Below are 26,897 nucleotides of genomic sequence, written 5' to 3'. Positions count from 1 at the left end.
AGTAATATTAACTATTTTTAATTAATTCAACGCATATTAACTAATAATAAAACTAAATATACATACATACCTTTGTAGGCATTAATACATAGTAACACTTCAAATTCGAGTTTTATATAAGCAAATAAATTCAGCGTTTACATTTAAGACATTTGAGCCAATAATAGCCGTTCTCACGTCAGCCGGCTCTACGTAACCAGAACGACGTAGATTAATATCTGGACATTACTTCCCAAAACCTTTTGGGTACAACAACAGCAACATCTTAACATTATGCAATCGTACTTGCGCTATAGTACTGATTGAAATTAATCAAGGCAATCAACTGGCCAATCTCCTCCTGATAGCCATGACGTACAATCTTATTACCCAGATATATAGTGAATTTGATGAATTTATCAAATTCCTGTTCATCGTTGGCGAGTTTTTCGTAGCGCGAATGCGTAAAGTGCTCGTCGCCGCTGCGTTGCTTGAATTCGCGCGACTTCAAGTTGCTATAGAAGAAGAGGGAGCAAAAATATAGATTTAAGGGAGTTTAATTTATCCGCAAATAACAAAACTCACTTGTAGAACTTCAGCGAGATTTTGAATATACTTTCGATGGTATTGTAAAACTCGGCGCTGTGTCGATTCAACATGCAAAGGAAGAGAATACGTTTCACGTAGGTTGTATGCTTACGATAGATGTCCTCGATGGACTTCGCCTGCAGCAGGTCATCTTTGAATGTCTTCCACGACGCTTGCAATGCATTAGCGGTGATGTGATTCTGCAGTGCATGTACAAAGTGATAGAATTTGTGGCGCATCAGTTGCACGTGCCGATATTGCGGCGATTTGAGTATTTGCTTGCCATGCTTCTTCACAGCCTCCTTGAGCAACTGATAGGCCCGCTCCAATACCCAACTGATGCGACGAACCTTGATGAGATATTTGAATATGTTGCCATACTGTTCGAGCGTTTCGGGATTGAGTATGAGATTCAGCGGCCATTCGATGCGATAGCTTAGGCTGAGCACGTTTAACACGCCCGGATTGGTGAGATCGAATTTCTGAGGCACATCACTGATGGTGAAGGAGAGATTCTCGGCATTTTTGTCATTGCCTGCAATGCAAACAATTAGTACAAAAAAAAAATTAAATTATCGCAAATCACTCACCCGTGATGCTCGATACAAGCGCGGTGTCGAGTATAGAATGCAGCATCTGGTAGTTGAGCAGCTTCGCAGGTGTAGCCCCACCCTCCAGCTTACCTATGATGCCATCGCAAATAATCGAGCCAAATTCGCCGTCCATCAGGTAGAAATAGTGGCGCAAGCTACGAAGGTGATCCAGGATCCGCAGCTCTTCGAGAAACAGACGCATCACCTCATTGTTGACCAAACCGAGATGTGTGGTCATTGGCAATATGACGGATTTTTGTAGAAATTCTGTTAGCGTTATGACGCTCATGCTGTTGACCTTCAACTGCTGCAGCGACTCGCGTGACTTTCTGCCCGCCACTACCATTGGCGTGGTACTCATGTTCAGGCGCATGTAAGGGCTGCGCGTGGCACAGGTGAAGTTGCTATCGAGCAGCTCCCGACTACGTTTGTAGGGATCGCTGTAATCTTGCACTGGTATGGCGAGTTCCTCTTCTGATTCGGCACCTGAGGAGACAGGCATAGCGTCCGGCTGTATGGGCGCCTCCATAGCTATTGCTTGCTGTTGCTTCTTCTCGCGCTCAGCGTCAACAAAATCAAAACCGTGCTTGGCCTGCAAGCCGGCGGTGTTTAGCGCGCTTTCAGGTGTCGCAGATGGATCATGGGCATCCGCAGTTTGGCAGCCGAGCAACCCAGCACCGGAGGACACCCCTTCCACTGCTTTTGGCTGCTGCTCATTCGCCAACTGAACATTAATTTTCAGAGGCATCTTCGTGGGCGTATTACCGTTCGCGCGATCACTTTGCTGGGCAATTGCGACAGTCAGCTCCGAAGTACTCTCTGTGAGCGGCGTATCAGAGGTGGTGGACATCGGTGTGGCCGCCTGCTCTGAGGGCGTCTTTCCGGTGAGTATATCGAATTCGCTCTCTAGCACACGACGTCGATTGCGTGCGCGTTCTGTGTCCAAGTTGAGATTGAGATGTGCGCGGTCGGCTAGCGGGCTTTTGTTGTACTCAGCGAAAAGATCGTTCTGCATCATGCGTCGGCGGTTGCGCTGCAAGTCCGTCAACTCGCTGTCCGGGAGCGTATTCAGATTGATGTCAGGTTGGATTGGCTGCTGGGGTGTGGTTGAGCAATAGGTGCCAAATTCGTGTGCGAGAACGCGTAGCTTGTTGCGCTGAGCCTCGGTGATTGCTGAAATGCGAGGGAAGAGTGTAAAAAATATATAAAAAAAAATTAATAGTTACGCCTAGAAAACCGATTAATTTCTTGTTCATCTCATGCTGTGGAAATCTGTTTTCAATCTTAGTCTTAAACCGAATTCCTACTCCTAGTTAACTCAGAATTGGCAGTTAACTACAGATCTTCAGTACAAAAATCTTTAGTTAACTGCCCATAATCGGCTCTAACTAATAAAAACGCACTCACGTCTCTCGTTTGCTGGTGGGGCTAGCGCAGTGGGTGCCGGACAAATGGTCACTGTGGTGCCTCTGATGTTTTGTCTCACATTACCGCCCATTGGCAGCTCATTCGAATTAATCACGTCAGAGGCGCTACGCTTCAGGAATGTTGTTTTGGACGCATCTACCAGGAGGCCAGTAGTGTCTGATTGTGTAAAGCCCAATGCACTATCTAAACTAGCATCCGAGCTGACTTCCTGCGTCGCGCCAGCCGCAGGATCTTCTAGAAACACTAATGTCTTATCTGTCTCGAGCGGGCTATCACTGCACACTAGTTTGGCACAAATCGCTTTCAGCTCATTTTCGTTCCCCACAAATTTTTGCTCAAACTCCTCTGACAAGCACTCGGCATACAGCGACGCTGAGTCAGCATCAGCGTCCGCATCAACTTGGGCATCGCCAACCTTGCCCTCCTCGTCGCAGCACGACTCAAAGTCCGTGTCGGTGCCGCCGCTGCCGCCGCTGCAGGGTGTCTGCGGCGCGTGTGCGCTATCAGCGCTGCCATCACTCTGCGGACTCAATTTCGGCGGCTGTTCCTGTTTGGCTTGTGGCTCAGATGGCTGATTTGGCGCCACTTTTTCGCTTTCATCCTTTCGCATCATATCGCTGAGCTCTTGATAGTACTCAATACGCTTGCGTAGGTTAATATTCTCACGCAACAGTCGCTGCTCTTCTATCTTCTCGGTTTCGCGCAACAAACGCAACTCCAACTCCACATTGGCACGGCGCTCATCGATTTTGCGCTGCTTTGCATCTTGCAGCTGTGTCGTCAACTCATGGTGGCGCCGCTTCTTCTGCTCGGCAGCCAGCAAGGCGCGGTCATGCTGCTCTAGTGACCATTTTTCGAGATTCTCACGGGTGCGTTGGCAGGCGCGTTGGTAGAATTCGCGCTTCTTGGCGGAACGGGCCTCGAATATTCGGCGAATACTGACTTCTGCTATGCCACAAGCTGCTTGTGCGCGCTCTCTATACTTCACGCATTTTCTTTTTAGACGCTGAATCTCATCGTAGGTGAGGCACACGGAAATAAGTGGGTAGTCAAGCGTGAAAAGTGGGTGCTGGAAAGAGGTTAGAAGAAATTAAACATGACTCTAACTCATCACAACACGTATTATAAGCCTAAAATCCTCAGAAAGCTAATAAGAGCTTTCGGGGGAAGAGAGTGATTTTAATAATACAAGCTTAGACTCATTTCACATTTTCTGTAGGTGACTTCGCAGTCAATGAAATTATACAATGGTGTCTCCTTGGTCGAGTCGCAAAAGCAACAGAGATGACATCTCTTACTGCAGTGTATTGGAAGGACACTTGTTGAGCTTCTAAACTTATTTTTTGAGAAGTTGATTACATGTTGGAATTTCTTCATGTTAACCCTCCCTTTGTCATGGATCTCTCGTTGTACCTAACAAAGAAATTACTTTTCGCAAATTCAACTTCGCACACAGACTTCCCCAGGCATTTTCTTCTGAAGTTCTCGAGATGTCTATACAACAAATTAGGCTACAACCGTGAAAGAGACGTTGTCGCATAAATGTTTTAAACCTCGTTGCAAAAATCATGGCTTTTCCTATATCATATCTTTCCTGAATCGCCTTTCCAAATATATCTCTAGCACAATTTAGTACAGTATAGCCACTGAAGCGCAGACTACCTGCCAACTAGATGCAGCAGTAAACTCTCATAAAAGCAATAAAATAAATAAATAAAAGTAAATAAATAAATAAAAGTAAATAAATAAATAAAAGTAAATAAATAAATAAAAGTAAATAAATAAATAAAAGTAAATCAATAAATAAAAGTAAATAATATATAAATAAAAATAAAAATAAAAATAAAAATAAAAATAAAAATAAAATAACATAAAATCACATAGTCGTACATTCGGTTTGTAGGCTTTCAGCAACATCGTGTACTTTCCACACTGCAAAATATCGTCTTCGTAGCCTTGAAAGAAGCCCGGCACAGACTCCTTGCGCACAAAGTAGGCCTTGTCATAGAAGTACTTAGTATTGGGCCGATAGTGGTCCACGAAGCAGATGAAAAGCTCATTTGAGGGATCGTCCAAAAGCCCATAGTAAATCCATTTCTGCAGATGCCTATGAATAACGTAAATGAAACGCATTCTACAAAAGCATCTTAACCAACTAACTTGAAGTAGACGTGACAGCACGACTTTAATATGTAAACCAACAGCATTATATAGTCCTTCTCGGTGGTGTGTACTATCTCGCGGTACAGGTAGCCCAGAAACTGCGATCCCATAGGCAGAGTAACATGTGAATCAACTAGAATTCAGAAAAAAATATTGCGTTAAAAGATAATTTCACGTTACTAGAGTACGTTTACCATCCGTGTGTATGGCCAGCGTAAATGACAAATTGCTTATTTGCCGCATAATTTTGCGCATGCGTGCATAGTAAGCAATTAAGGTGTCATCATGATGCGCAAACACGTACTGGCGAAAAGTGAGCAGGTACTCATCGATAGCGCTGCAAAGTGCCTGTGCATCAAACAGAAATTAAAAACGATTTCTTGTCTTAAATATGACCAATCACGCCCACCCGAAATATAAATCCCTCAAACATTAACTTATAGTCCTTCTTCTGTATCATCGTATTCAGCCGCTTGTAGCAGGTGCCACAGTCCAAGAAGCTCTCCGCATAGCTTCTAATCGTCTCCGGCAGCAAGCCTTCTACAGTAATATTTGGCCGCATGGTAAACACCATTTGCTCGTCATGCTGAAATGTCTCCGACTGTATTCCAGCAGTTAGTGCCTTAAGATCGTGCATAAAGTCGACGCAGCTCATGAGACTCACTTCGAACTTGCGCCCACGCACTTGCCACAAATGGCACTTGAGGTCGATCATCACTTCCGCTTCACTGGCGAAGGGTCGCTGACGCAGCACACCACGGCAGCCCAAACTTTGCCAATCCCAGGATAAAATACGAGGCTCTTTCTTAATAACTGGCTGTTTTTCAATCACAGGCACAGGTTCACGTGGCAAGGGCATTTTAAACTTAAACTTCAAGACATTTACAAGTTATTTGTAGGGATTTTATTGAATATGGTAATTTATACATACATTCAGTTTCTCCGCAGACTGTGGTTCAAAATCGGTCAACAATCGAAAAGCATTCATATTAACGCGCACCGAAGCTCCTAGCATTCGACGAGTCATGGCCGTAAAAGTGCAATCTTGTGCTGTAGCTGACGGGCGTTCTACCCTAGCACCATACTTCTGCTCGATTTTTGCCAGCAAATTGCATTCTTCGCCCAGCAAGTATTTCGGCATATATGGATTGTTCAAAGCCTTAACGTCTTGCACTCCTTTGAAAAAACGCGGTTGTGGATGCAACCAATCGCATGTTTGTGGCTTCGGGTAGTATCGATTATTCTCATAGCTGGCGAAGAGCGTAAAGGGTCCGGGCACCAGTAACGCGGGCGGACTTGGCACAGGCTAGTAATTGCAGTAGCAATTAATATTAATAACTTCATCTACAATGTATGTACTTACTACTTGCTCCTCTTCTCGCACGTTACCTTGCAGCAAGAGCAACAGCTGCAGCACCCCACAGCCCGGACCGTCAGTAAAAAACGGCACATGACTTATGTCTGCCATCTGCTGTTCGAGAGCCTCATAGCGCGCACAAACCTGTGAATCGGCGCGCGAATGGAGCTTGGCGGCAAAGATGTGCATATCAACAGCGCGTTGTGGATCGAATTCGGACTCATCATCTGCTGGCGGATAGGAATGCGCCTGTGTTGACTTTTTTAGCAGGATTTCAAAGGCAAGTGGCTTCAGTTTTCTGACAGCTGTGCTGCATTCGGGCTCCTCCAATCCATGCTGGCTTGCGAGACTGCGACAAAGCTCTGTTATGAGGTAATTGACACTATCTGCATTTTCCACCAGATCGTTATCGTGCATTGCGTCAAAATAAGTGGCGATTTGTAAGGAAAACGGATGCAAATATAGGAAATCAAAATTTTTTCACAAAACAAATTCTACGCCCATGGTTCGATATTTGCTCGCTCGTTTTGTTTTTTGTAATGCAGTTCGCTATGTTTTCCTGCAGATGACGCTGTAATTTGTTTGTTGACATTTTGTTACAAAAACAATAAGAACAATGACAACAAACTTTATTTTCTTTTAAACGACGAATTTCAATGAGTTTTGACCAATTTTTTGTACTTAAATTATATAGATCGACATAACATTCAGATTTAACTTATGTTTCTTTCACGATTTAACGATAATATATGATTTTTTAACGACCGGCGTTTTGCATTTGTTTGTAAACAAAAAACAGCTGTTCGCGAATGGTGAGATTTGGGTTAAAAAAAATGGGACTTGGAAATGTAAAAGATTCAGTCGGAGGATTCTTGCCATATCGTTCAAGTGCTGCCATCGCGGAACAAAAAGTCAAAATATAAAGGGTTTTTAAAAAGTAATAGATGTTATGCTATAAGCAAGTTTAATACAATAATTACATATATGTATATTCGAATATTTTGTTGTTTGCTGCCATTTTTTAACAAATGTTAGGTTATTTGCTTTCACCGTGTTCTATTTTTGTACACAAATGCAACTCTGCCTATCGCTTGACACTTTTCATGAATTTGCCAGAAGAAAAACTTCGGTCTAAATCTTGAAACTTCATTCTGGGAACAATTGCTCAGTTACTCTCATGAGAGTGTTCCGAGATACAGAATTTTGGCGTACGGGAACGACGGGATCCTGCAAATCGTAGACGTGCTGGAACACACTAACTGCTTTATTTGATTAGTGCAGTCAATCGATCTGTCTATTCGCAGAAACATTTTCTGCTTTGAAGGCGTTTCGCGGGAAAGTTTTCCAGAAATGTCTTTAAAATTTTACCAACACACGCTTATATTATTGAACATTTTTTTGTTTTATCACAACACCGGATTAAAGTATCAGTTCAGTAAAACAAATCTCAAAAACTCGTATTCAATACGCACTTTTCCGAAACTTTTTTACCCAAAAAACTTTACTGCTCTATTTTGGAAATTTTTTGGGTATTCTTTTTAACACTCAACAATTATTGAAAAGACGTCCGGCAGCATGCCAGTCGATCGAAAATTTTCTCGAGATTCTTTATTGAACTGGCTGGAAAAACTGCAGCGCTCTTTTTAATGAGAATTTTACCAAGAAAAAGTTAAAATTCGCTATTCAAAAGACTAAATAGTTGTAGTAGACGAGCAGCACAACAAGTTGGTGTATAGATTTTAATCTAAATTTCGAGTTTGAAGCGAAAAAATTGCAATTGAAAATTCGAAGAAAAATCTTGAGCAGTGAAAATTTTGTGAGTCGTGTGTGTGTACTATAGTTGCGTGCAGATAGTGCGGAAGGGTTGTAAGTAGATCGAATTCGTGTCGTGCGAGGAATGCATACTTCCATAGTTTTACCAATAGTACATAATACCAAAATAAAATTATATTTATTTTTTTTTTAAGGCGGTGGAGGAAGCAGTGTGCCAGTAGTTTCATAGCGAATGTGAATGAAAGCAGCCTGTCAATTGAAGACTCCACTGTGGTCGGCGGAGACCCATTAGTGGCCCGCAGTTATCGCAAAATTGAATTTTCCCAAAGGCCGAACCCAAACACATACAAAAACAACCACAGTCGCACAAGCCATCATCGATTAGTGGTGGAAGTAAATACATATGTACATAGTACCTAGTATCGAGGGGAAGGAAAAAAAAACAACACGAATAGTAGAAGCATCAACACAAATTGTTACACGGTCAAAACAAATCGACAAAAGCGAAAGTGACGACATCAAAGCTAGTGCCGCGACATCGCATAATAACATCCAAGGGAGGAGCTGTAACGAAACAACGGAACAAGAGGTTTTCGTCGTGAGAAGCTTGGTGGGCGGTGGTGCGCCGTGCATTTGTGTAGAAGTAAGCGTAAAATCGTGCAAACATACGGTCACACATACGCTTTGTTTCTACTTTGCACTGTGAGTGGTATCAAAGTCGTTGCGCTTCGTTAGAGACTGCAGGGGCAGGGGAAGTTGTGGAGGTTAATGCGAGGTTCATGCGCACGTTTTTCAATTGAATTAATTTTTTCGAAATTTGCTTGCAATTTAATTTACGTATATTTTAAATGTACAGCGAGTTAGCATAACTGGAACTATATTACCCAGCGAAATAAAACGAATCAGGCCATACATAACAAGCTCTGACATGATAAGCAACCATAAAATGTAAACAAAATTCTGCTGTCTTGACAGCAACGACTAACACTGCGGGTGCTCACTTGTTAAAATATATATATATATATAATTGTATCACGTTGTAAACACTGTAACCACCACCGGATTCGATTTTAAATCAATCACACAGTACTTAATTTTGTAACATTACCAAACGAGCTAAAACCTGCAAAAATATTAATATAGCATAATCACTGTAGCCCAAGAGCAGCAGTGACGTCAATAATGTCCTCGTGTAATGCATCTGCTGATCTTTACCTCCGTCCGCTGCCTTTTCTCGACTCCAAATGGCTACGTGCCGATCTCATTGCCAGCTTGCGAAACGTTGAAGATGCTGCTGTGCTCTGGAATAACCTCATACAAGATTGCGAATTAGTCTCATCCCCAGCAACTCCTGTTCTCAACGCTGCCGGTCACTTATCCTACCTTGGCGACGATGGCAAGCATTATTGTGGCGTACAAAAGCTACAATGCTCGTGCTGTCCTCTGGACTACTGTGGGCCACTGTCAGCATGCAATTGCTCTGCCTGTCGCACGCTGGACTCTGATTCGGCTATCAAAAAAATGACTACGGCGGTCCAAAATGCTGCTGCCAACCGCATTTCATCTGAAGTGATTTTCGAGTCTTGGCTATGGGGCCAGTGTCCCAATACAGCAGTCAAACTCAATTGTCAAAACACGCTTCTAGCTGAACTCCATGATATCTCATTAAAGTCGGCAGGCAATTGTCTCTCAGCAATGCATTTACGTCAACAACTGTTCATTTACGAACGCTACTTTGTCGCGCTTTCACGCTGGAAGCAGCAGCAGGAGCTGCAATGCCACTCCAGTGTTGCTACCACAGCTTCCGAAAAGTGTAAGTTTAATGAGGATCAACGCATTAGTGGTAATAGCGGTATATGTGCGATGCGAGGCAGAGAAATAAATTACCTGACAGCAAATAAATTGCGACATTTTTCAACAGTGGACGTGCCATCGCCAATAAAGGAAAATGAGCGTGCTACATTAGGTTTAGCGCGTGTAGGCACGCGTGCAGCGCTTAATTTTTCCTTTGCATTCTTGCGACGCGCTTGGCGTTCGGGTGAGGACACGGAGATGTGCAGTGAACTGCTTAGTGAAGCCCTGGAATCGTTGCAAGATCTGCCGGAAGCTTCTCTGTTCGATGCCACGCAGGTAAGTACAAAAACATATTTTCTTTGTCCAAAAATATAGACTAAACCTGTTTTCAGGTCTCTACTTTGTGGATCGAAGTGTTGGAGCGTTCTATAAAATTTCTGCGTCAGGTGGCGCTTGGCGACCCTTTGGGTGGCCGGTGTACAGCTCCACGAGAAGATCGCCATACCGCTCTTTGCTTGCTGCTGGAGCTTGGAGCCCAAAAAGGCACGCTCGCTGCCACATTAGAATCTATTGTGTTGCTAATGACGCTATGGGAGAAAGAAAAGGAAACCGATGACAACCGCGATGTGCCCCAGAATACTGGCGCCCCTTTGGTGCCCATTTTACGCCGCTACGAAACCATCGGCAACTATGGATTTAATAACAGCGCGGAGGCAGCTCCAGCCAGCGCCACGGAGTCATTCCTACGTTTTCTCACTTTACCGGAACAGGACACCACCAACGTAGACTTGAAGCAGGCCGCAGTGGTCATTGTTTCTCACCTCGATCGGCTGGCCAAACCGCACTTGCCAACTAGCACCTCAACTGCACCCCTCCCCATTCGTGCAGTGCAGCCAACAAAACCTTTATTGCATGCGCAGGCCTCACAGGAAAGCATGTCGGCTGCTTCAACACCACAGCTGCATGAACAGCGCATATATGCGCTCGGCTGGCTATCGCTGTGCCACGATCAATATGGTTTCACAGCGGAACCAGCAGTGGGTCTATCAACAACCGGGAATGTCATAGCGGGCGGGCACTATCCAGCTCCTGTATTGAATTTCTATTTCCAGGTTAAGCAAGTAGTCTTCTCCGAGGAGTATGTGCTTTTCCTCACGCACGAAGGCAAAATGTACACTTGGCGCATAGCCAAACCCGAGACAGAGCCGATGCTTATCGAGGAAATGACAGATGTGCACGTAACAGCGGTAGCCGCGCATTGTGAAGGACGTCACTTCCTGGCTGTGGACAGCATGGGTAATTATTAAATTCATGATTTTTTTTATCTTCATTTTAATTATACTTTCCCAGACAATGCGTACTCTTGGGGTTGTGGCGAGGGTGGCCGCCTGGGCCATGGTGACTCATTGCTGCGCGAACACCCAACCAAAATCCAATCACTGGAGCATAGCGTTAAAGCGGTTTACTGCGGTTGCACCTACAGCGCGGCCATCACCATGAACGGTAACCTCTATACCTGGGGTCGCGGCACATATGGGCGCCTCGGCCATGGCAACTCGGATGACAAGCTATTACCAACACATGTGCATGCTTTACGCGAGCATAGCATTATTGATGTTGCGCTGGGCAGCGGCGACTCGCATACGCTTTGTTTGACGACCGAGGGTCACGTGTTTGCCTGGGGCGATGGTGATTATGGCAAGTTGGGCAACGGTTCCTGCAATGGATCGCAAGTGCCACTGCTAATCGAAGCTCTGCCCCCTATAAAGAGAGTATTTGCCGGCTCGCAATTCTCGATGGTGCTCAGCTGCGATGGAAAACTCTACTCGTGGGGCAAGGCCTACGACGGGCGACTGGGACATGGACTACTAGACAAAAATGTGCAATGTCTCAATACGCCAAAGCAGATATGCGCTTTGCAGGTGCGTTGAACATTTTTTCAATTTCTAAAATGTATAAAACATATATTTTTTTCCGCACAGTCAAAGGTAATAGTGGACGTATCGGTCGGCGTGTGGCATTGTCTGGCTATGAGCAGTAAAGGCGAGGTCTTTGGCTGGGGTCGCAATGACTTTCAACAGGTTTGTCCGGCCGCCATATCGAAAGAGCCTATACTTCGCGATCCAATACTAGCCACCCACCCTTCAGTACAGGCGTTTGGCATAGCTTGCGGCGCAGCACAGAGCATAATATGGAGTCAGACTTCGGTACAGGGTGTGCCATTGAAGATACAGTTTGTTATTGATCTCAGCGAACACACTTTCCGACTACTCGATCAATTGATCGGCATCGTGTGCGGCCAGGACAGCAACAACCGGCAAACGCCTAATCAAGAATCGGAGTGCATTGCAGTGGCGTGCTTGAATCTGCTGCGTTTACAGCTACATGCGCTGATCGTAAATGCTGTGCCGCCCAAGTCTGTTGGCTTGTCGGAAGGCTCGCGCCTGTTGGTCAGCTTAAAAACGCGTATACTGAGCTTAGCGGGCGGATCAAATGTGCTTAAAACCATGCAAGAGGCTGCGCAATGGACTCTACAGGTGCGTTGAAAATTTAAAGTATATTTTTTTGGTAGATAATTATTTTAAATTTCTATTCAAGGTCGGCTGGAGTGTATTGTTACCCACAGCTTCTGAGCGCGCACAAACGCTGACTTCATTGTTGCCCTCTGAGTCGGGAGTTTCCTCTTCAGGTCATCGTTTTATGACCGATTTGCTTGTTGGCTCCCTAATGGCCGAGGGTGGCCTGGAGACTGCACTGAAGCAAGCTATACGCCTCGAGGCCAACGACTGCGCCGACAGCGGCCACAATCTGCCGCTACTGCATCTTATCAGGCAGCTGCTGCGCAACAACTCTGCGCTAACACAAGCTCGCTTGACACAACTTCTTCTAAATGCGGGTATTACAAAGCCCGAGGAAGAATCGTTCTCTTCTCTACCCGCCGTTCAGTCCACCATGGCTGAGCACACCAGTCCCAGCCTAGACCTCTTGCATCGTTTTCAACGTCTGCTGTTTTCGCACATAAACCAATCGAAAACGGAGGACATAAGCGGTGCTGAGGCACTACTCAGCAAATATGTGCAGAGTGCCGTCTCGCTTTGTGTACTATCGCTACAGAAGGCGCATGAAATTGCGCTACAAGGCAAGGACAGTGTCGCGGATATCATCAAAACTGATATATCAGACACGCTGCTGTACGAGCTGCTCATCGGTCTTATTATTTTAAAGCGCGATCGACCAAGTATTTTCCCGGCTTTCGAGTGGATCACGGTGTTCCAGCCATTGCTACATGCGCTGGATAATTTGAATCGCGTCATTTGCGATAGTGAAATGCAAGATTCGGACGACATGGGCTGGCCAGGGATAATTTGCCGAGGAAATCAGAAGAGTGCTTATGCGCAGCCAGTGGACGATGTGAATTTTATACGCAAAAACGATTTCGAAAATCAAATACTCGACGGCGGGAGGTGGATCATATTGAATGGCTACGTTTGCGATATCGCTGACTATCTGTAAGTGGCGGAGAAAGTAATGTTATTTAATTATCATTTACTTCATATTTTTAGAGGTGACAACGCCGCCATCAATGAGCTGCTATCGGCGAACGTTGGTAAGGACCTGACCGTTGAACTGAATACGCCAATCTATCGAAACTGCTTGGAGCACATTTTAAGCAACTACAAAGTCGGGCGTTATGCAGTCAATGTAACTGAAGAGAAGGTAAGCCCTTCAATGGGGACTGGAGTATTCTGCACTCACTTTCTTGCTTTTTATTTCCAGCCCCTCGTGCAACAGAGTAAAGTGCTCACCCATTTCAACTCGGAGCGTGCGCTTGCTTATCTCCTCGGCCTTGTAGTAAACCTTCTACAGAGCGGTCCTGCCCAGCAGCCTGCTGAGTTGCAGTGCAAGACAATTGTACGCTCCAGCATACTGCGCGGTGGCTTACAGCTACTTCAGCCGAGCAACCCGTTCGACGAAGAGAAGGGAGAGGCGCGTAGCAGCGCAAGCACGGCGGGTAGCACGCCCACCGAACCGCCCGTGCACAGCATGACAGTTTGTGTTGGCGTTGGCGTCGGCACAGCTGGCGGCGGCGGCGGCGGCACGGGCGTAGCAGTGCCACACCCCGTCATTAACAGCGTGCAACAGCGCATTGAATGCTTCATTGCCGGTCTCAGTGAGGCGCGCTTAACCGATCCGCTTGTGGTCACTTGGATGACGCTTTCCGAACGTTACTGCAAAGACAATAATTTAATTTGGCACCAAGAATTCCCACCCGAACATCCAGTACAAGAGCTGGAACGTCTGCTAACTGCAGTGCTTATACGCCATCAGAGCCTCGGTGGTCTAGTGTTGAACGTGTTGGAGCGTGAGTTGAGCGGCGTAGCAGCATCCAAAACTCCAAGGCAAATCGCCGATATGATACGCCTCATTTACCAAACCAAGTGGTCGGTGGTACGCATTCGCCAGCAGTTGAATCGCAGCTATAAGGAGGTGTGCGCGCCCATGCTGGAGCGCTTGCGTTTCCTACTGTATGAAGTACGCCCGGCGGTGAGTTTGGAGCAGGAGGCTTTACGTAAATTGCCCATATTGCATCGTTGGCCGCGCTTCAAACATGTCGTGCGCCGTATAATAGCCGAAATGCGCATGGCTAAGAAGCAATTGGCATGCGCCAAACCCGAGGACATACTCAACGTAACCATTCAAAGTCAGAATGTTGCGCAGAAGCTGAATCATTCGCATGTTAGTTTGATTCGTCTTGAAAACGTGTGCATTTTATACTAATTCTTCTACTTCTTACAGGAATCACTATTACAAGCTGACGGTGCCGCTTCCGATGCCACAGACAAAGACTCTGCTCTCGGTACAAACGATAGTGGCTCTCTGACGAGCGCCACGGTGCTCATTCCACCATTACGTGGTAATGCGTCCAATGAAAATCTGTTAGATGCTGGCGACAACAATGTCATACTCAGCGATCGCAAAGCATCCACCGAAGAAATAAAATTACATGCCAATGAACTCGACTTTGATGAAGACAAGAAACCCGCGGACGATGAACCGCGTCTCAATAATGATCTATTACGCAAGTTACGCGAGAAATGGTATTTCTCCGGTGAATTGAACATGCCCATCATGCACGAGATCGTGGAATTCGTGATGCAAGAGGTGTGCGACGTAGAAACAGTGCGTCGCGCAATGTACTGCCAAGTGCAGCGCTATCAAATACGGCGCCAAGGACTGGAAATGTTGCATGCCATGCTGCAGGTGCATGGGCTGCTCGACGCTGTGCAGTACAATATGCTGAACGGTTACCTGGGTTTGCATTTGAAGAGCGCCAACAGCAAACAAGCAACACTCAACGTATTATATGACCTTAATATGATAACGGCTTTCCAGAAGGCCGATCTTTTGTTAGCACAATCGCGTGTGCTCGAATGGGCTGTGCATGAACTGCAACGGCTTGTCAATCAGGAACTTATACAGCTAAAGGGCAAATACAATGCAGGCAGCGGCAAGGATAGCTCAAATCTGGGTACTTATGTGTTCTTGAAAAAGCTGCCGCGCGCCCGTTTTCTGCTTAGCATTTTTGGCATACTGGCTAAAGATATGAGCGCCAATGAATTGAGTTTAATCGTGAATTCAGGCACGTTGGGCACAGTTCTAGGATTGCTTAGCCAAACCGGTGGCGATATTCCGACGGTGAAGAACACTTACGACCTGTCGGTGGTTTATGAAGACACGATCTTGAAACAGAAGTCTAATAAAGCGAACTTGTCTGGACCGGAGCTGGCAAAACTGATGAAGATTGGCACGCGAATTGTGCGCGGCACGGACTGGAAATGGGGCGACCAAGATGGTAATCCACCGGGGGAAGGACGCATAATTAGTGAAGTTGGAGATGATGGGTAAGTGGAGAATTGCTTTGTTGATTTAATGCTACTTTCAATTGGCTTTAAAAAAAAAATGCATGCGATAATAACTCAGAAGTGGAATGTACTTGCTAAGTGCTGGAATAACGCACAATACTAAATAACTCTAGAGACATATCCTTCTAAATGCCGCATTCCTAAACTTGTTTCCCTGGTCGGAACATACGTTCTAATGCGGCTCCCCTCTTTCTTTCAGTTGGGTCCGCGTTGAGTGGTACACTGGCGCCACCAATTCCTATCGTATGGGTAAAGAAGGTCAATACGACCTACGTTTAGCCGATAGCGCTTTGAATATTATTTCTCCTGACACTGAGACCGAAAAAGATGAACTCTCTTGCGATGCCCAGCTAAACGGTGATTCCCATCCCACTAAACTGTTGCGTTACGCCTGCACAAAGACACTGCAAATCATCTCGGTGGGCATAGGATTGCACAGCGCACAGATGGATAAGAATGCTGTGAGTTGCATCTCCAGCATGTTCCGTTCCATACTCGATCCCAAATCGACGCTAGGCAACATATACGGCTTGGACAATTGGACGACTTTGGGTTTTTTGAAAGCCATAGCTGGTGAGTTTAAACTAGTCTCAATCTTAATGCTCAATTTTCCTATTTGCATATTTCCCCATTTTTAGGCGAATCAAAGTCACTTGCCAAGTACTTGTCCTCACCCACATGGATTGACTTCTACATTAGCCTTCTTGAGCAACCAGTGACGCGCGAACAGGAACTTTTTCGCAACCTACACTGTCTCCGCTTGCTGCAGAGCATACTTATCCATTGGACAGATGATTCTCATATGCAACGTATGGCTACGCTAGTGCGACAATTCTTTTCAACGCTGGGCAAGATAACCCTCTATTGCCCTCATGACATGTCGCTGGCCCAAAACGTTGGCGATTGCAAAACCCGCGTGCTCTTAACAGCCTCGCACTCGAGCACCATTGCGGAAGAGATCATAACTTTGCTGCGCCGCTTGCATACACTACCCTACTGGAATGCGGCGATTAACTCTTTCCTCGCGCAGAAACTGTGCGTGGCGGCAGAGCTGTTTGGCGAAGATGGCTTGGACTTGCAGCACTTAGAAAACGAGTACATTTACGTGATGGGCGTGCTCTGTACCATAGGCGGCTGCGACATACGACCACGCGTTGGCCTACAGGTCTGCTATGAAGGCAATACCGCCACCATTTGCGGCTTTACCAACAAGGGCAAGTGTTTGCTTAGCACCGACTGCCAAGCCTTGAACGGCGAGTTTGGCAAAATTTCGCTAAGCGTGGCTTTGGAGTGCGCGGACTACTCGGTTTTCAGTCTCTCGCGGCTGCCGTTGAATGAAATGCTGCTAAATTCCTGGGCAGTTTTACTCTTCGGTCCAGGCGAGCGCAAGGAATGTGTGCCCAATGGCGTGGACATCAGCTTACTGCGCTCGCAGCAAATACAACTTTCTGTGTTGAATGCGAACTGCGTTCTGTATCGCCATCAAGCCGCATTACGTAAAATACTCAAGCAACGTTCACCAGGCCTATGTGCCTACTCTTCAGAAGAGAGTCTCTCAGAGGAAGCTGCACCTGCTAATGCAAGCAGCGATGGCAAACCAAACGCTGAAGGAGACGCTTGCGCCGATCCTGAGGCAATAAACTCCGCCGTTATCAATGAACTAAGCGCTCCGCCTGCTGTTAGCGACACTGAGCTACTTATACAAAGTATTTTGATACGCGCGACGCAGCCATCGCCTGTTAAGGCTATATATTCTTACACAGATTTGTCAACCGCAGCGCTGAATTGCGCACAAGTTCTTGCCGCCAAAGTGCATAACGAGTTGAATGAGGCTGCTTCGACGAGCACTGGACGGGGCGGCTTTGCCGCACCGACACCGCCAATGCAGCCGACAATGATACACGGCGTGCCAGTGTACAATGTGGGTCTCTTGGACGAAGCGTCGGGTGGCAGTCAACCACAAGCATCAAAGAACAACGTCGATGCTACGCCGCTCATTGCACAGATCATGGAAATGGGTTTCTCTAAGAAGTCAGTTGAATTGGCTGTCAAGCAGTTGTCCATACATCCAGAGGTCATTCCAACGCCCGAACAAATCGTTCAGTGGATTCTCGAGCACCCAGACGTTTGCGCGAACACCATAGATGCCACAGACTATCTAGAGCCGACGCTGGTGAGCGGAAGTGGTACCGCTGGCGGCTCCTCGAGCGACACTTCACTGCAATCAAAGCTGCAGACGCTGCACGATCCGGAAGCCGACTCCGACAACGAGAGTTTGGACAGCAGCTCGGACACCGTCGAGGGCTCCTCCATACATGAACAACTGGTCAAGTTCGAGACGCGCAAAGATTTCCCCTCTGCCGATCAGTATGCTTTGTATGTAAGGGGATTGGTATGTCCTGGTATGCTGGTGCGATGTTGCCGCGACTTTGAGGAGATCAAGAAGGGCGATATTGGCACTGTTCTTAAGGTAGACACCGAAGGTTTACATGATCTGAACGTTCAGGTGGACTGGCAACTGCATGGTAACACCTATTGGGTTTGCTTCGTGCATATTGAGCTACTGGAGATGCCGCGCGAGAAGACGACATGTGAGCGCGCAGCGCAGGTAAGTGTAGGAACGCAGGTGCGTCTGCGCGCCGTGTCGCGCTACAAGTGGGGTTATGTTCTGCGCGGTAGCGTTGGTACGGTGACAGCGGTTCGCGGCAAGGATGTGACCGTCGACTTTCCACAACACCCTGGCTGGAAAGGCACGCTGAACGACATTGAAGTGATGGGTGGAGGGCAAATTACAGGTCCCTCCGGTGGTCTACTTGGACTCCACACCGGTGCAGTGCCCACGCCTAGCGATCTCATTGAAGATTGGTCGCGGTGCTTACGCTCGCTCACGGTGTCTTCCAACGAAGGGACCGCGAAACATCTACTGGATCGCAGTCCCTACTATTGGCAGAGCTCATCAAGCAGCCAAACTAAGCACTGGATTCGTTTGGAGATGCACGAACATGTGCTAGTGCACAGCCTCTCGATCGTCGTCTGTCCGGGCGACCACTCGCATCAGCCGTCCTTAGTGGTGGTACGAGTCGGCGACAGCATTGGCAACCTTAAAGACTATTCTTGGATTTCCATCAAGAACACCGACACGACGGTGACGCTTATGAGCGACGTGCGCCAGTACTACCCCTGGGTGGAAATAGTTATCAAGCAATGTCGCAACAATGGTATCCAGTGCAAGGTGCATGGCCTGAACATCGTTGGACGTCGTAAACAAACCGATCTCGATCTGCTGCTGATGAACGCCTCGTTCTTAGCCTGTGAATACGAGCAAATGAGCGACTCCAACCCATGCTTATCCAGCGGCTACAGCAACGCCGATCCCAAATCATCATCGTCTCTCTGTGAACCGCCCTGCACCGTAATGGTCTGGGGTCTGAATGACAAGGAGCAGCTGGGCGGCCTCAAGGGCTCAAAAGTAAAAGTGCCAACCTTCTCGCAGACAATTAGCCGTCTACGCCCCATACACATCGCGGGCGGCTCAAAATCGCTGTTCATCGTTTCGCAGGACGGCAAGGTGTACGCGTGTGGCGAGGGCACGAACGGTCGTCTCGGCTTGGGCATCAGCGTGAATGTGTCGGTGCCGCGGCAGGTGCCAGTGCTGCACCAGTATGTGGTAAAGAAAGTGGCTGTGCATTCGGGCGGCAAGCATGCAATGGCATTGACACTGGATGGCAAAGTTTTCTCCTGGGGCGAAGGGGAGGATGGCAAACTAGGGCATGGCAACCGCCTCACAATGGACAAGCCAAAACTAATTGAATCGCTGCGTGCGAAGAAAATACGTGATATTGCCTGCGGCTCATCGCACAGCGCGGCCATCACCTCTGCGGGCGAACTCTATACTTGGGGCTTGGGCGAATATGGACGTCTTGGTCATGGCGACAATGTGACACAGCTGAAGCCGAAATTGGTCGCGGCTCTGAGTGGTAAGCGTGTTATACAGGTGGCTTGCGGTAGCCGCGATGCGCAGACACTAGCGCTAACCGAGGATGGTATTGTCTACAGTTGGGGCGATGGCGATTTTGGCAAGTTGGGCCGCGGTGGCTCGGAAGGTTCCTCGATACCACACGAAATCGAACGTTTAACCGGCATCGGTGTCATACAAATTGAATGTGGCGCGCAGTTCAGCCTCGCGCTTACACGTACCGGTGAGGTTTGGACCTGGGGCAAGGGCGACTACTACCGTTTGGGTCACGGCAGCGACCAACACGTGCGAAAGCCGCAGCCGATTCAAGCGCTACGGGGTCGGAAGGTTATACACCTTGCAGTAGGTGCTTTGCATTGCCTGGCCGTCACCGATACCGGACAAGTGTATGCGTGGGGCGACAATGACCACGGTCAGCAGGGCTCTGGCAATACGGTGGTGAACAAGAAACCGGCTCTGGTCATTGGATTGGATTCTGTGTTTGTCAACCGAGTCGCGTGTGGCAGTTCGCACGCTGTCGCTTGGGGGTTGCCGCAATCGCCATCGGATGACGAGAAGAAGGGTCCTGTGCCATTTACGACATCAAAAGATCCGCTGGGCGGCAGCAGCCTCGGCATATATGACACTGATGGCCAACTGAACACACCAACAGCAACAACTACAACAGCTAGTGCGTCGAAACCGACTTCGAAGTCGAGCCTTAGCGAGACGCTGCTCTCACTCGAGACGGACGGCGCACGACAAACTGCGCTTAACTACGTTCTCAACGCTATGAGTATTTTGCAGGCACGTCAGATAATTGTCGCCGCGCTCACTAGTCACAGTAAAGTGAATCTGCACGAGAAGATATCGAACGATTTTGATGTGCCAGAAGGAAACGTTATTTTGGGCAAGGAGGCGACTATCGCTGCTTCAGGCAGTACTCCACACGGCACGCTTGGCGGACATAATAATCACAACAACCACTGCAATAACGAAGTGATTGCCCAGGGTGGTGGAGAAGCGCCAGCCGATGCCACCGATCCGGCCGTACACGAACCCTCGCCAGAAGCGGAAATCGTGCCCGCGCCAGCCGGTCCATTGAGCGCGTTTCAAAGCCTAACCGGATCGCTATCGCTCTCAGCGTCCATATCCAGCAATGCGCCTCATAAACATTCAAAGATGTCGGCCAGTGCCATGTCTGCACTCGCCGCAACAATGACCAACCAGGAGGAGATCATCGAAGAAATTAGTCTTACCGGTTTGGATGACTTCACCTCACTGCTAGGCGAATCAGAGGCGAAAAGCCTAGTGGAGCTATTAAAACTGAGTGTCGCTGGGCGCACAGGCCTGCTCAGCACTTCGCAGACCATTTCTGACACACTCATCGCGCTTGGCTCGAACTCACCCACAATCGGCGCAATGTTACTCGAGACTTGTATCACGGAGCTTGAAGATTTGTGCACATCTCGCTACAGCCTGGGCAAGGTGCCGAAACCGGTTATGCGCGAGAGCAGTCATCCGTATGTGGACAACATGACAATAGTCGGCCAAGTAAAGATACCCGGCGCCGAGTCGCTCCGCATTGAATTCGACAGCCAGTGTTCCACCGAGAAGCGCAACGATCCGCTGGTCATTATGGACGCCTCTGGTCGCGTGGTTGCCGTGCGCTCCGGGCGCGAATACGCCCAGTGGGCGCCTGAAGTGCGCATACTCGGCGATGAAATGCGCTGGAAATTCACCTCGGACAGTTCGGTGAACGGCTGGGGCTGGCGCTTTTGGGTGCACGGTATCATGCCAGCAACCGCCTTGCATGAACGCGGCTCCGATCGTGCGGTGCTCTCGCAGCCATCAATGCCACTTGTGATGGCGCTGCTGAACGAGCGCCTAGGGCCGCACAACACGAGCGTGCTGTTGCGCTTGGCAGCCGCGCTGGCTGCTTGTGCGCAGCTCAACTCGCTCACGACTACGCAGCGCATCTGGTCGCTGAAGCAACTACACACTGTGTTCCTCTCCAAACATGCGCCGAGGCCGTTGGATCCATCGCTGAATAGCATTTTGATGCCACTAATCCCAGAGCTACTGCGGCAATACGAGTACGAGGAGCCACAGGTGCGCGGCGGAATACACCTTATGCACTCAGACTATTTCAAAACGCTGGCAGCTCTTGCTTGCGACATGCAGTTAGATGCCGCGCTACCGCCAGCTGACGTACATAAGTGGGCATGGTTCAAAAGGTATTGCATTGCAGTGCGCGTGGCGCAATCACTGATAAAGCGCACCGAACTGCCACGCCTCTTCTGCATGGAGGTGCGCAAGAAGTTCGCCGAAATGATGCCACCGCCGCAACCAAGTCACTCACCTGTCGGCGGCAGCGGGGGTTCAATGATGAACTCGACTACATCGCTTTCGTCTGCGGGCAGTACGAACAGCAATCCTACACCGCCGCCACCGCTGCCCAGCTCTACGATGGTAAACACACTAACGCCCAGCACCAGCAACCTTATACAATACATTGACTCGATGATGTCACTTTCCCTGCATGAACCGAACAGCGCCAGCGCTGCTGCCTGCACCAGCCTACCACCTTTGGCGCCCTCCGCAGGCAATGATACGCTACAATTTTTGCATGAGGACCACAGCGTTTTCAAGGGCGCGCATGACTGCCAGCTGCTGCAGTGGCTCAATCGTCGCCCAGACGACTGGGCACTATCTTGGGGCGGCGCCAGCACCATCTACGGCTGGGGACATAATCATCGTGGACAATTAGGCGGATTGGAAGGCAGTCGCATCAAGACACCAACACCGTGTGAGGCGCTCAGCTTGCTGCGTCCTGTTCAACTAGCGGGCGGCGAGCAGACACTCTTCGCTGTCACACCCGATGGTAAGTGCTTCGCTACCGGCTACGGCTCTGGCGGACGACTCGGCGTGGGTGGCACAGACTCCTGGGCTATACCAACTTTAATCGGCTCACTGCAGCATGTTTTTGTCAAGAAAGTGGCCGTGAACTCGGGCGGCAAGCATTGTCTTGCACTCACCACTGAAGGCGAGGTGTACTCCTGGGGCGAAGGTGAGGACGGAAAACTGGGCCATGGCAATCGCATGAGCTACGATCGTCCGAAACTGATCGAGGATCTCACTAGTATTGGCATTGTAGACATTGCTTGCGGTAGCGCACACTCAGCGGCCATCACATCTTCGGGCCATGTGCTTACCTGGGGCAAAGGGCGCTACGGACGCCTTGGACATGGCGACTCTGAAGATCAGCTGCGTCCTAAATTAGTCGAGGCACTGCTTGGCTATCGTGCTATTGACGTCGCTTGCGGCTCAGGTGATGCGCAAACGCTCTGTATCACCGACGACGACAACGTGTGGAGCTGGGGTGATGGGGACTATGGCAAATTGGGACGCGGCGGATCGGATGGATGCAAGCTGCCATACAAAATCGAAAGTCTCGCTGGTCTGGGAGTTATAAAAGTGGAATGTGGTTCTCAATTTTCCGTGGCGCTTACCAAATCCGGTGCTGTCTACACCTGGGGCAAGGGAGATTTCCATCGGCTCGGTCACGGCACTGTGGACCATGTCCGAAGGCCAAAGAAGGTGGCCGCGCTGCAGGGCAAAAAGATCGTCTCTATCGCGACTGGGTCGCTGCATTGCGTAGCCTGCACAGACGCGGGCGAGGTTTACACGTGGGGCGACAACGACGAAGGCCAGCTGGGCGATGGCACTGTGAGCGCTATACAACGTCCGCGACTCGTGGCGGCGTTGCAGAACAAACACATCGTGAAAGTCACCTGTGGTTCGGCGCACACGATTGCCATGTCTACATCGCAGCTGACAGATCGCATGCGACCACCACCCAATCCGCCGCTGGAGTATGATTTAGTGCGCGAAATGCCGCCGGAGGCGTTGCATGCGCGTCTAGTGCTGCTGCATCACTTCTCCGAGTTGCTTTGTCCCTGCCTGGCCATGCTGCCGATCACAGGTAAGCACGACGCTCAGCTGAGTCCAAGGCAAGGCACTAATATTTTCCATTATACTCTCCCACAGGTGAACTCAGCTTGGGCGCGCTGAAAGATGTGCTCGTGTATACCATCAAAGAGGCCGCTTTCCGCAAGGTCATACAAACAACCATGGTGCGCGACAAGCAACACGGACCGGTCATTGAGCTAAATCGCATACAGGTAAAGCGTTCGCGCAACAAGTCGGGCAATGGGCTAGCCGGCATCGACGGCATGAAGAGCGTTTTCGGTCAGATGGTGCAGAAGCTGCCGCTGCTGACACAAGAGGCGCTTTCGCTGCCGCATCGCGTTTGGAAGGTGAAGTTTGTGGGCGAAAGCGTAGACGATTGCGGCGGAGGCTATAGCGAATCAATTGCGGAGATGTGTGATGAATTGCAGAATGGCAGCGTGCCACTGCTGATCACAACACCCAACGGACGTGGTGAAGCGGGCGCAAATCGAGATTGCTTCTTGCTCGACCCAACGCTCGGCTCTGTACTGCAGATGAACATGTTCCGCTTTCTGGGCGTGCTGATGGGAATAGCGGTGCGCACTGGCTCGCCGCTGAGTCTGAAGTGAGTGGAGCAAACGCGCGAGATTGAAAGGTTAGGAGTTTCGACAAAAATGATTAACGTTGAATTTACTTTCAGCTTGGCTGAGGCCGTCTGGCGCCAATTGGCCGGCGAGCAACTACGCCCCTCCGATCTCACCGAAGTCGATCGTGATTATGTCGCTGGCTTGCTATGCATACGCAACATGGACGACGATCCGAAGGTTTTCAGCACGCTCGAGCTGCCTTTCTCAACTTCCTCCGCCAAAGGTCATGAGGTGCCACTGTCGACCCGCTACACGCGCATCTCCCCACAGAACCGCCAAGAATATGTGCGCTTGGCTTTGAATTTTCGTCTGCATGAGTTTGACGAACAGGTTAAGGCTGTGCGTGATGGCATGTCGAAGGTGATACCAGTGCCGCTGCTGTCACTTTTCTCAGCGCCCGAACTGCAAGCGATGGTTTGCGGTTCGCCTGACATACCGCTGGGACTGCTCAAGTCGGTGGCCACCTACAAGGGTTTCGATCCGAATTCGGCGTTAGTGACGTGGTTCTGGGAAGTAATGGAAGAGTTCTCCAATCAGGTGAGTTGAAGTGAAGTTCGTAGGCTTGCTTATAGAGACCAAGCTGTAGCGATTTTCAACTCCTACTTATTTAAAGAAATCAGTGACTTATCTAAACCCCACTTGCTTTTCAGGAACGTTCGCTGTTTTTGCGCTTTGTCTGGGGTCGTACTCGTCTACCACGTACAATTGCCGATTTTCGAGGACGCGACTTCGTTTTGCAGGTTTTGGAAAAGAGTCCACCGGATAATTTTCTACCAGAGAGTTACACGTGCTTCTTTTTGCTGAAAATGCCACGCTATTCCTGCAAGGTTAGAAACCAAATTTAAAAAAAAAACTTAAAACCAAACGCTCGACACTTAACGCGGCTCGCGATAACTCTCTTTTTTTTAGCAGCAAAACTGGCCGTTTTGGAGATATTGTTTTTTTCTGGTGGTAGACCAATTTTTATTCTAAGTTTATTTTAGCATTTATTGGTTTGAACGATATCCGCGTGAAATTTTGCCAGATGACATTTTTAGTGGAAAGGTCAGTCATAACTTTCAGAATTTTTGAATATTTTCATAAAAATCAAAGATAATGCAAAGCTTAAAAAATGAAAGTGCTCTTTCTTAAAACTTCTGACCTTTAACTTCAATTTATTCAACAAACCAAGTAAAAGGTCTGAAATTTTAAGAAAACCCAATTGCTTAGTCCTTATTCATACGGCCTAATAAGAAAATTTTTAAAACCTGGTCTCAACCATCTATTGGTTCCTTGCATGATTAATTTCAAAGATATCAGCCTGAAATTTTGCCAAGTGACTTCAGATAAATCAACTTCGAAATTTCGAAAATTCGAAGATAAGTATTCGAAGTTTGCAAATGGCTTATCTTGAAAAAATCGTCAAAAATTCTGCGCTATACCCCTATTCATTTTTTCGTCGCAAATTAATTTTCCTCTCAATTTTATGAATATATTAGTGAAAGATTCGGTCAAAATAGTTTATAGCTATAATAACTTATTTTACGATCGTCCTCTTACGAAAATTCGAGAAAAATGTTAGAATAACAAATTTTTTAAAGTTACGCCTAATCCCCTATTTTGGTCATAGTAAAAGATTGAAAAATTTAATTAACAAATAAATTGAATTCGAAAATTCGAATATGAAAATATAAACCTCACAAACCGCCCTTCCATTTCATGGCTCATTATTATACAATACAACCTAATACATATTTTACCCTCATCAAACAATTTAGTACATCGTCTTTAACCTCACTCTTTCACATGTTTCGAACTCGTTCTCTATTCCCTCAGGCTGTGCTGCTAGAGAAGCTAAAGTATGCTATACATTTTTGCAAGAGTATCGATACGGATGAGTATGCGCGCGTTGCCATGGGTGATCCCACCGAAGCGACGGGCAGTGAGGACGACAGCGATCTGGAATCGGCTGCGAGTAATGAGGCCTAAATCAAAATTAACTATTAGTGGAACGTGAACGTGATTTTCACAGTAAAACAAAAATATTTAAATATACATATATATTGGATAAATATTCATGCATACATATATAAATTTTGTGAATGGAATTGTAGTTTGTAGTAGCAGCGAACGTAGTTTGGTAAGTAATAAGTTTAGTTAATTCAATTCGAAATGAAATTGTTTCAAGAAATATTAATTAAAAAAAAAAAAAATCCAAAATAAACTTTTCTTTTGCTTTCCAGCACCATACAAAATCACTCAACCCCACAGAAGCAAAGCAAAAAACAGATGACCCCCCAAGCGAAATATAAAGGCCTCAAAGGCGTCTAAAAACGAGAGAAATTTCAATTGAATTATAAACAAAAACTTTCGCTCATTATTTAACAACTGTTGTTGTTGCGTGGCGAGCAAATTCATTTGAGAAGTTCAAAATTCTAAAAAAAAACAGACAAAATAGTATTACAAATTTTAATTGTGATGAGAAAGGAAATGGCGTAAAATCATTTGGTCAGTGCTGCCCGCAAGCAGTAGCGACGTCATGCAGCAATAACAACAAAGATCAGCGTCATAATTATAGCTTAAAAATTATTAAATACGCATTAACACACATACATACACGATTTTGCCACATTCATACATTTATTTACCGTTTAATGAGATTCCATAAAATTTTTTGCACTTTCAATGAATTTATTATTATGTATTATTTTTCGTGAACTTTCATAACAACAAAAAAAAAATAATAATAATAACCAGTTTAACATT

General features: G+C 47.5%; 2 protein-coding genes across 2 annotated transcripts; one reads left to right on the top strand and one right to left on the bottom strand.

Moving 5' to 3' along the window:
- Positions 1-110: 110 nt before the first annotated feature.
- Positions 111-6,525, bottom strand: LOC108358655 (gamma-tubulin complex component 6). The gene is made up of 10 exons (XM_017610097.1): positions 6,115-6,525; positions 5,683-6,057; positions 5,161-5,622; positions 4,946-5,099; positions 4,749-4,884; positions 4,479-4,695; positions 2,568-3,657; positions 1,158-2,333; positions 565-1,102; positions 111-494 (listed from the first exon to the last, which is right to left on the bottom strand). The coding sequence occupies exons 1-10, from the start codon at positions 6,523-6,525 to the stop codon at positions 272-274; spliced, it is 4,782 nt and encodes a 1,593-aa protein (XP_017465586.1). The 3' UTR covers positions 111-271.
- Positions 6,526-7,652: 1,127 nt separating this feature from the next.
- On the top strand, positions 7,653-26,492 carry HERC2 (E3 ubiquitin-protein ligase HERC2). Its single transcript, XM_017610096.1, has 16 exons — positions 7,653-7,974; positions 8,076-10,011; positions 10,068-10,971; positions 11,026-11,597; positions 11,658-12,212; positions 12,274-13,184; positions 13,239-13,392; positions 13,453-14,412; positions 14,473-15,578; positions 15,799-16,172; positions 16,238-23,539; positions 23,605-24,130; positions 24,206-24,689; positions 24,803-24,979; positions 25,968-26,271; positions 26,375-26,492. Exons 2-15 carry the CDS (start codon positions 9,064-9,066, stop codon positions 26,118-26,120), a joined length of 15,126 nt encoding a protein of 5,041 aa, XP_017465585.1. The 5' UTR covers positions 7,653-7,974; positions 8,076-9,063; the 3' UTR covers positions 26,121-26,271; positions 26,375-26,492.
- Positions 26,493-26,897: the final 405 nt, after the last annotated feature.

Source organism: Rhagoletis zephyria, unplaced genomic scaffold, assembly GCF_001687245.7.
Source record: "Rhagoletis zephyria isolate East Lansing unplaced genomic scaffold, Rhagoletis_zephyria_1.1 Rzeph_scaffold_00280, whole genome shotgun sequence".
NCBI classification, from domain to species: domain Eukaryota; kingdom Metazoa; phylum Arthropoda; class Insecta; order Diptera; family Tephritidae; genus Rhagoletis; species Rhagoletis zephyria.
This window is presented reverse-complemented; position numbering and strand designations above follow the sequence as displayed.

Bases quoted from the DNA above. Each gene is read 5' to 3' on its own strand.
- LOC108358655 (XM_017610097.1), bottom strand. From the start codon at position 6,525: ATGCACGATAACGATCTGGTGGAAAATGCAGATAGTGTCAATTACCTC. The intron at 6,058-6,114 runs GTAAGTACATAC...TGCAATTACTAG, and splicing joins TGCGAGAAGAGGAGCAAGTA to CCTGTGCCAAGTCCGCCCGC. The intron at 5,623-5,682 runs GTATGTATAAAT...AATGTCTTGAAG, and splicing joins AGTCTGCGGAGAAACTGAAT to TTTAAGTTTAAAATGCCCTT.
- HERC2 (XM_017610096.1), top strand. From the start codon at position 9,064: ATGTCCTCGTGTAATGCATCTGCTGATCTTTACCTCCGTCCGCTGCCT. The intron at 11,598-11,657 runs GTGCGTTGAACA...TTTTCCGCACAG, and splicing joins AGCAGATATGCGCTTTGCAG to TCAAAGGTAATAGTGGACGT. The intron at 24,131-24,205 runs GTGAGTGGAGCA...ATTTACTTTCAG, and splicing joins GGCTCGCCGCTGAGTCTGAA to CTTGGCTGAGGCCGTCTGGC.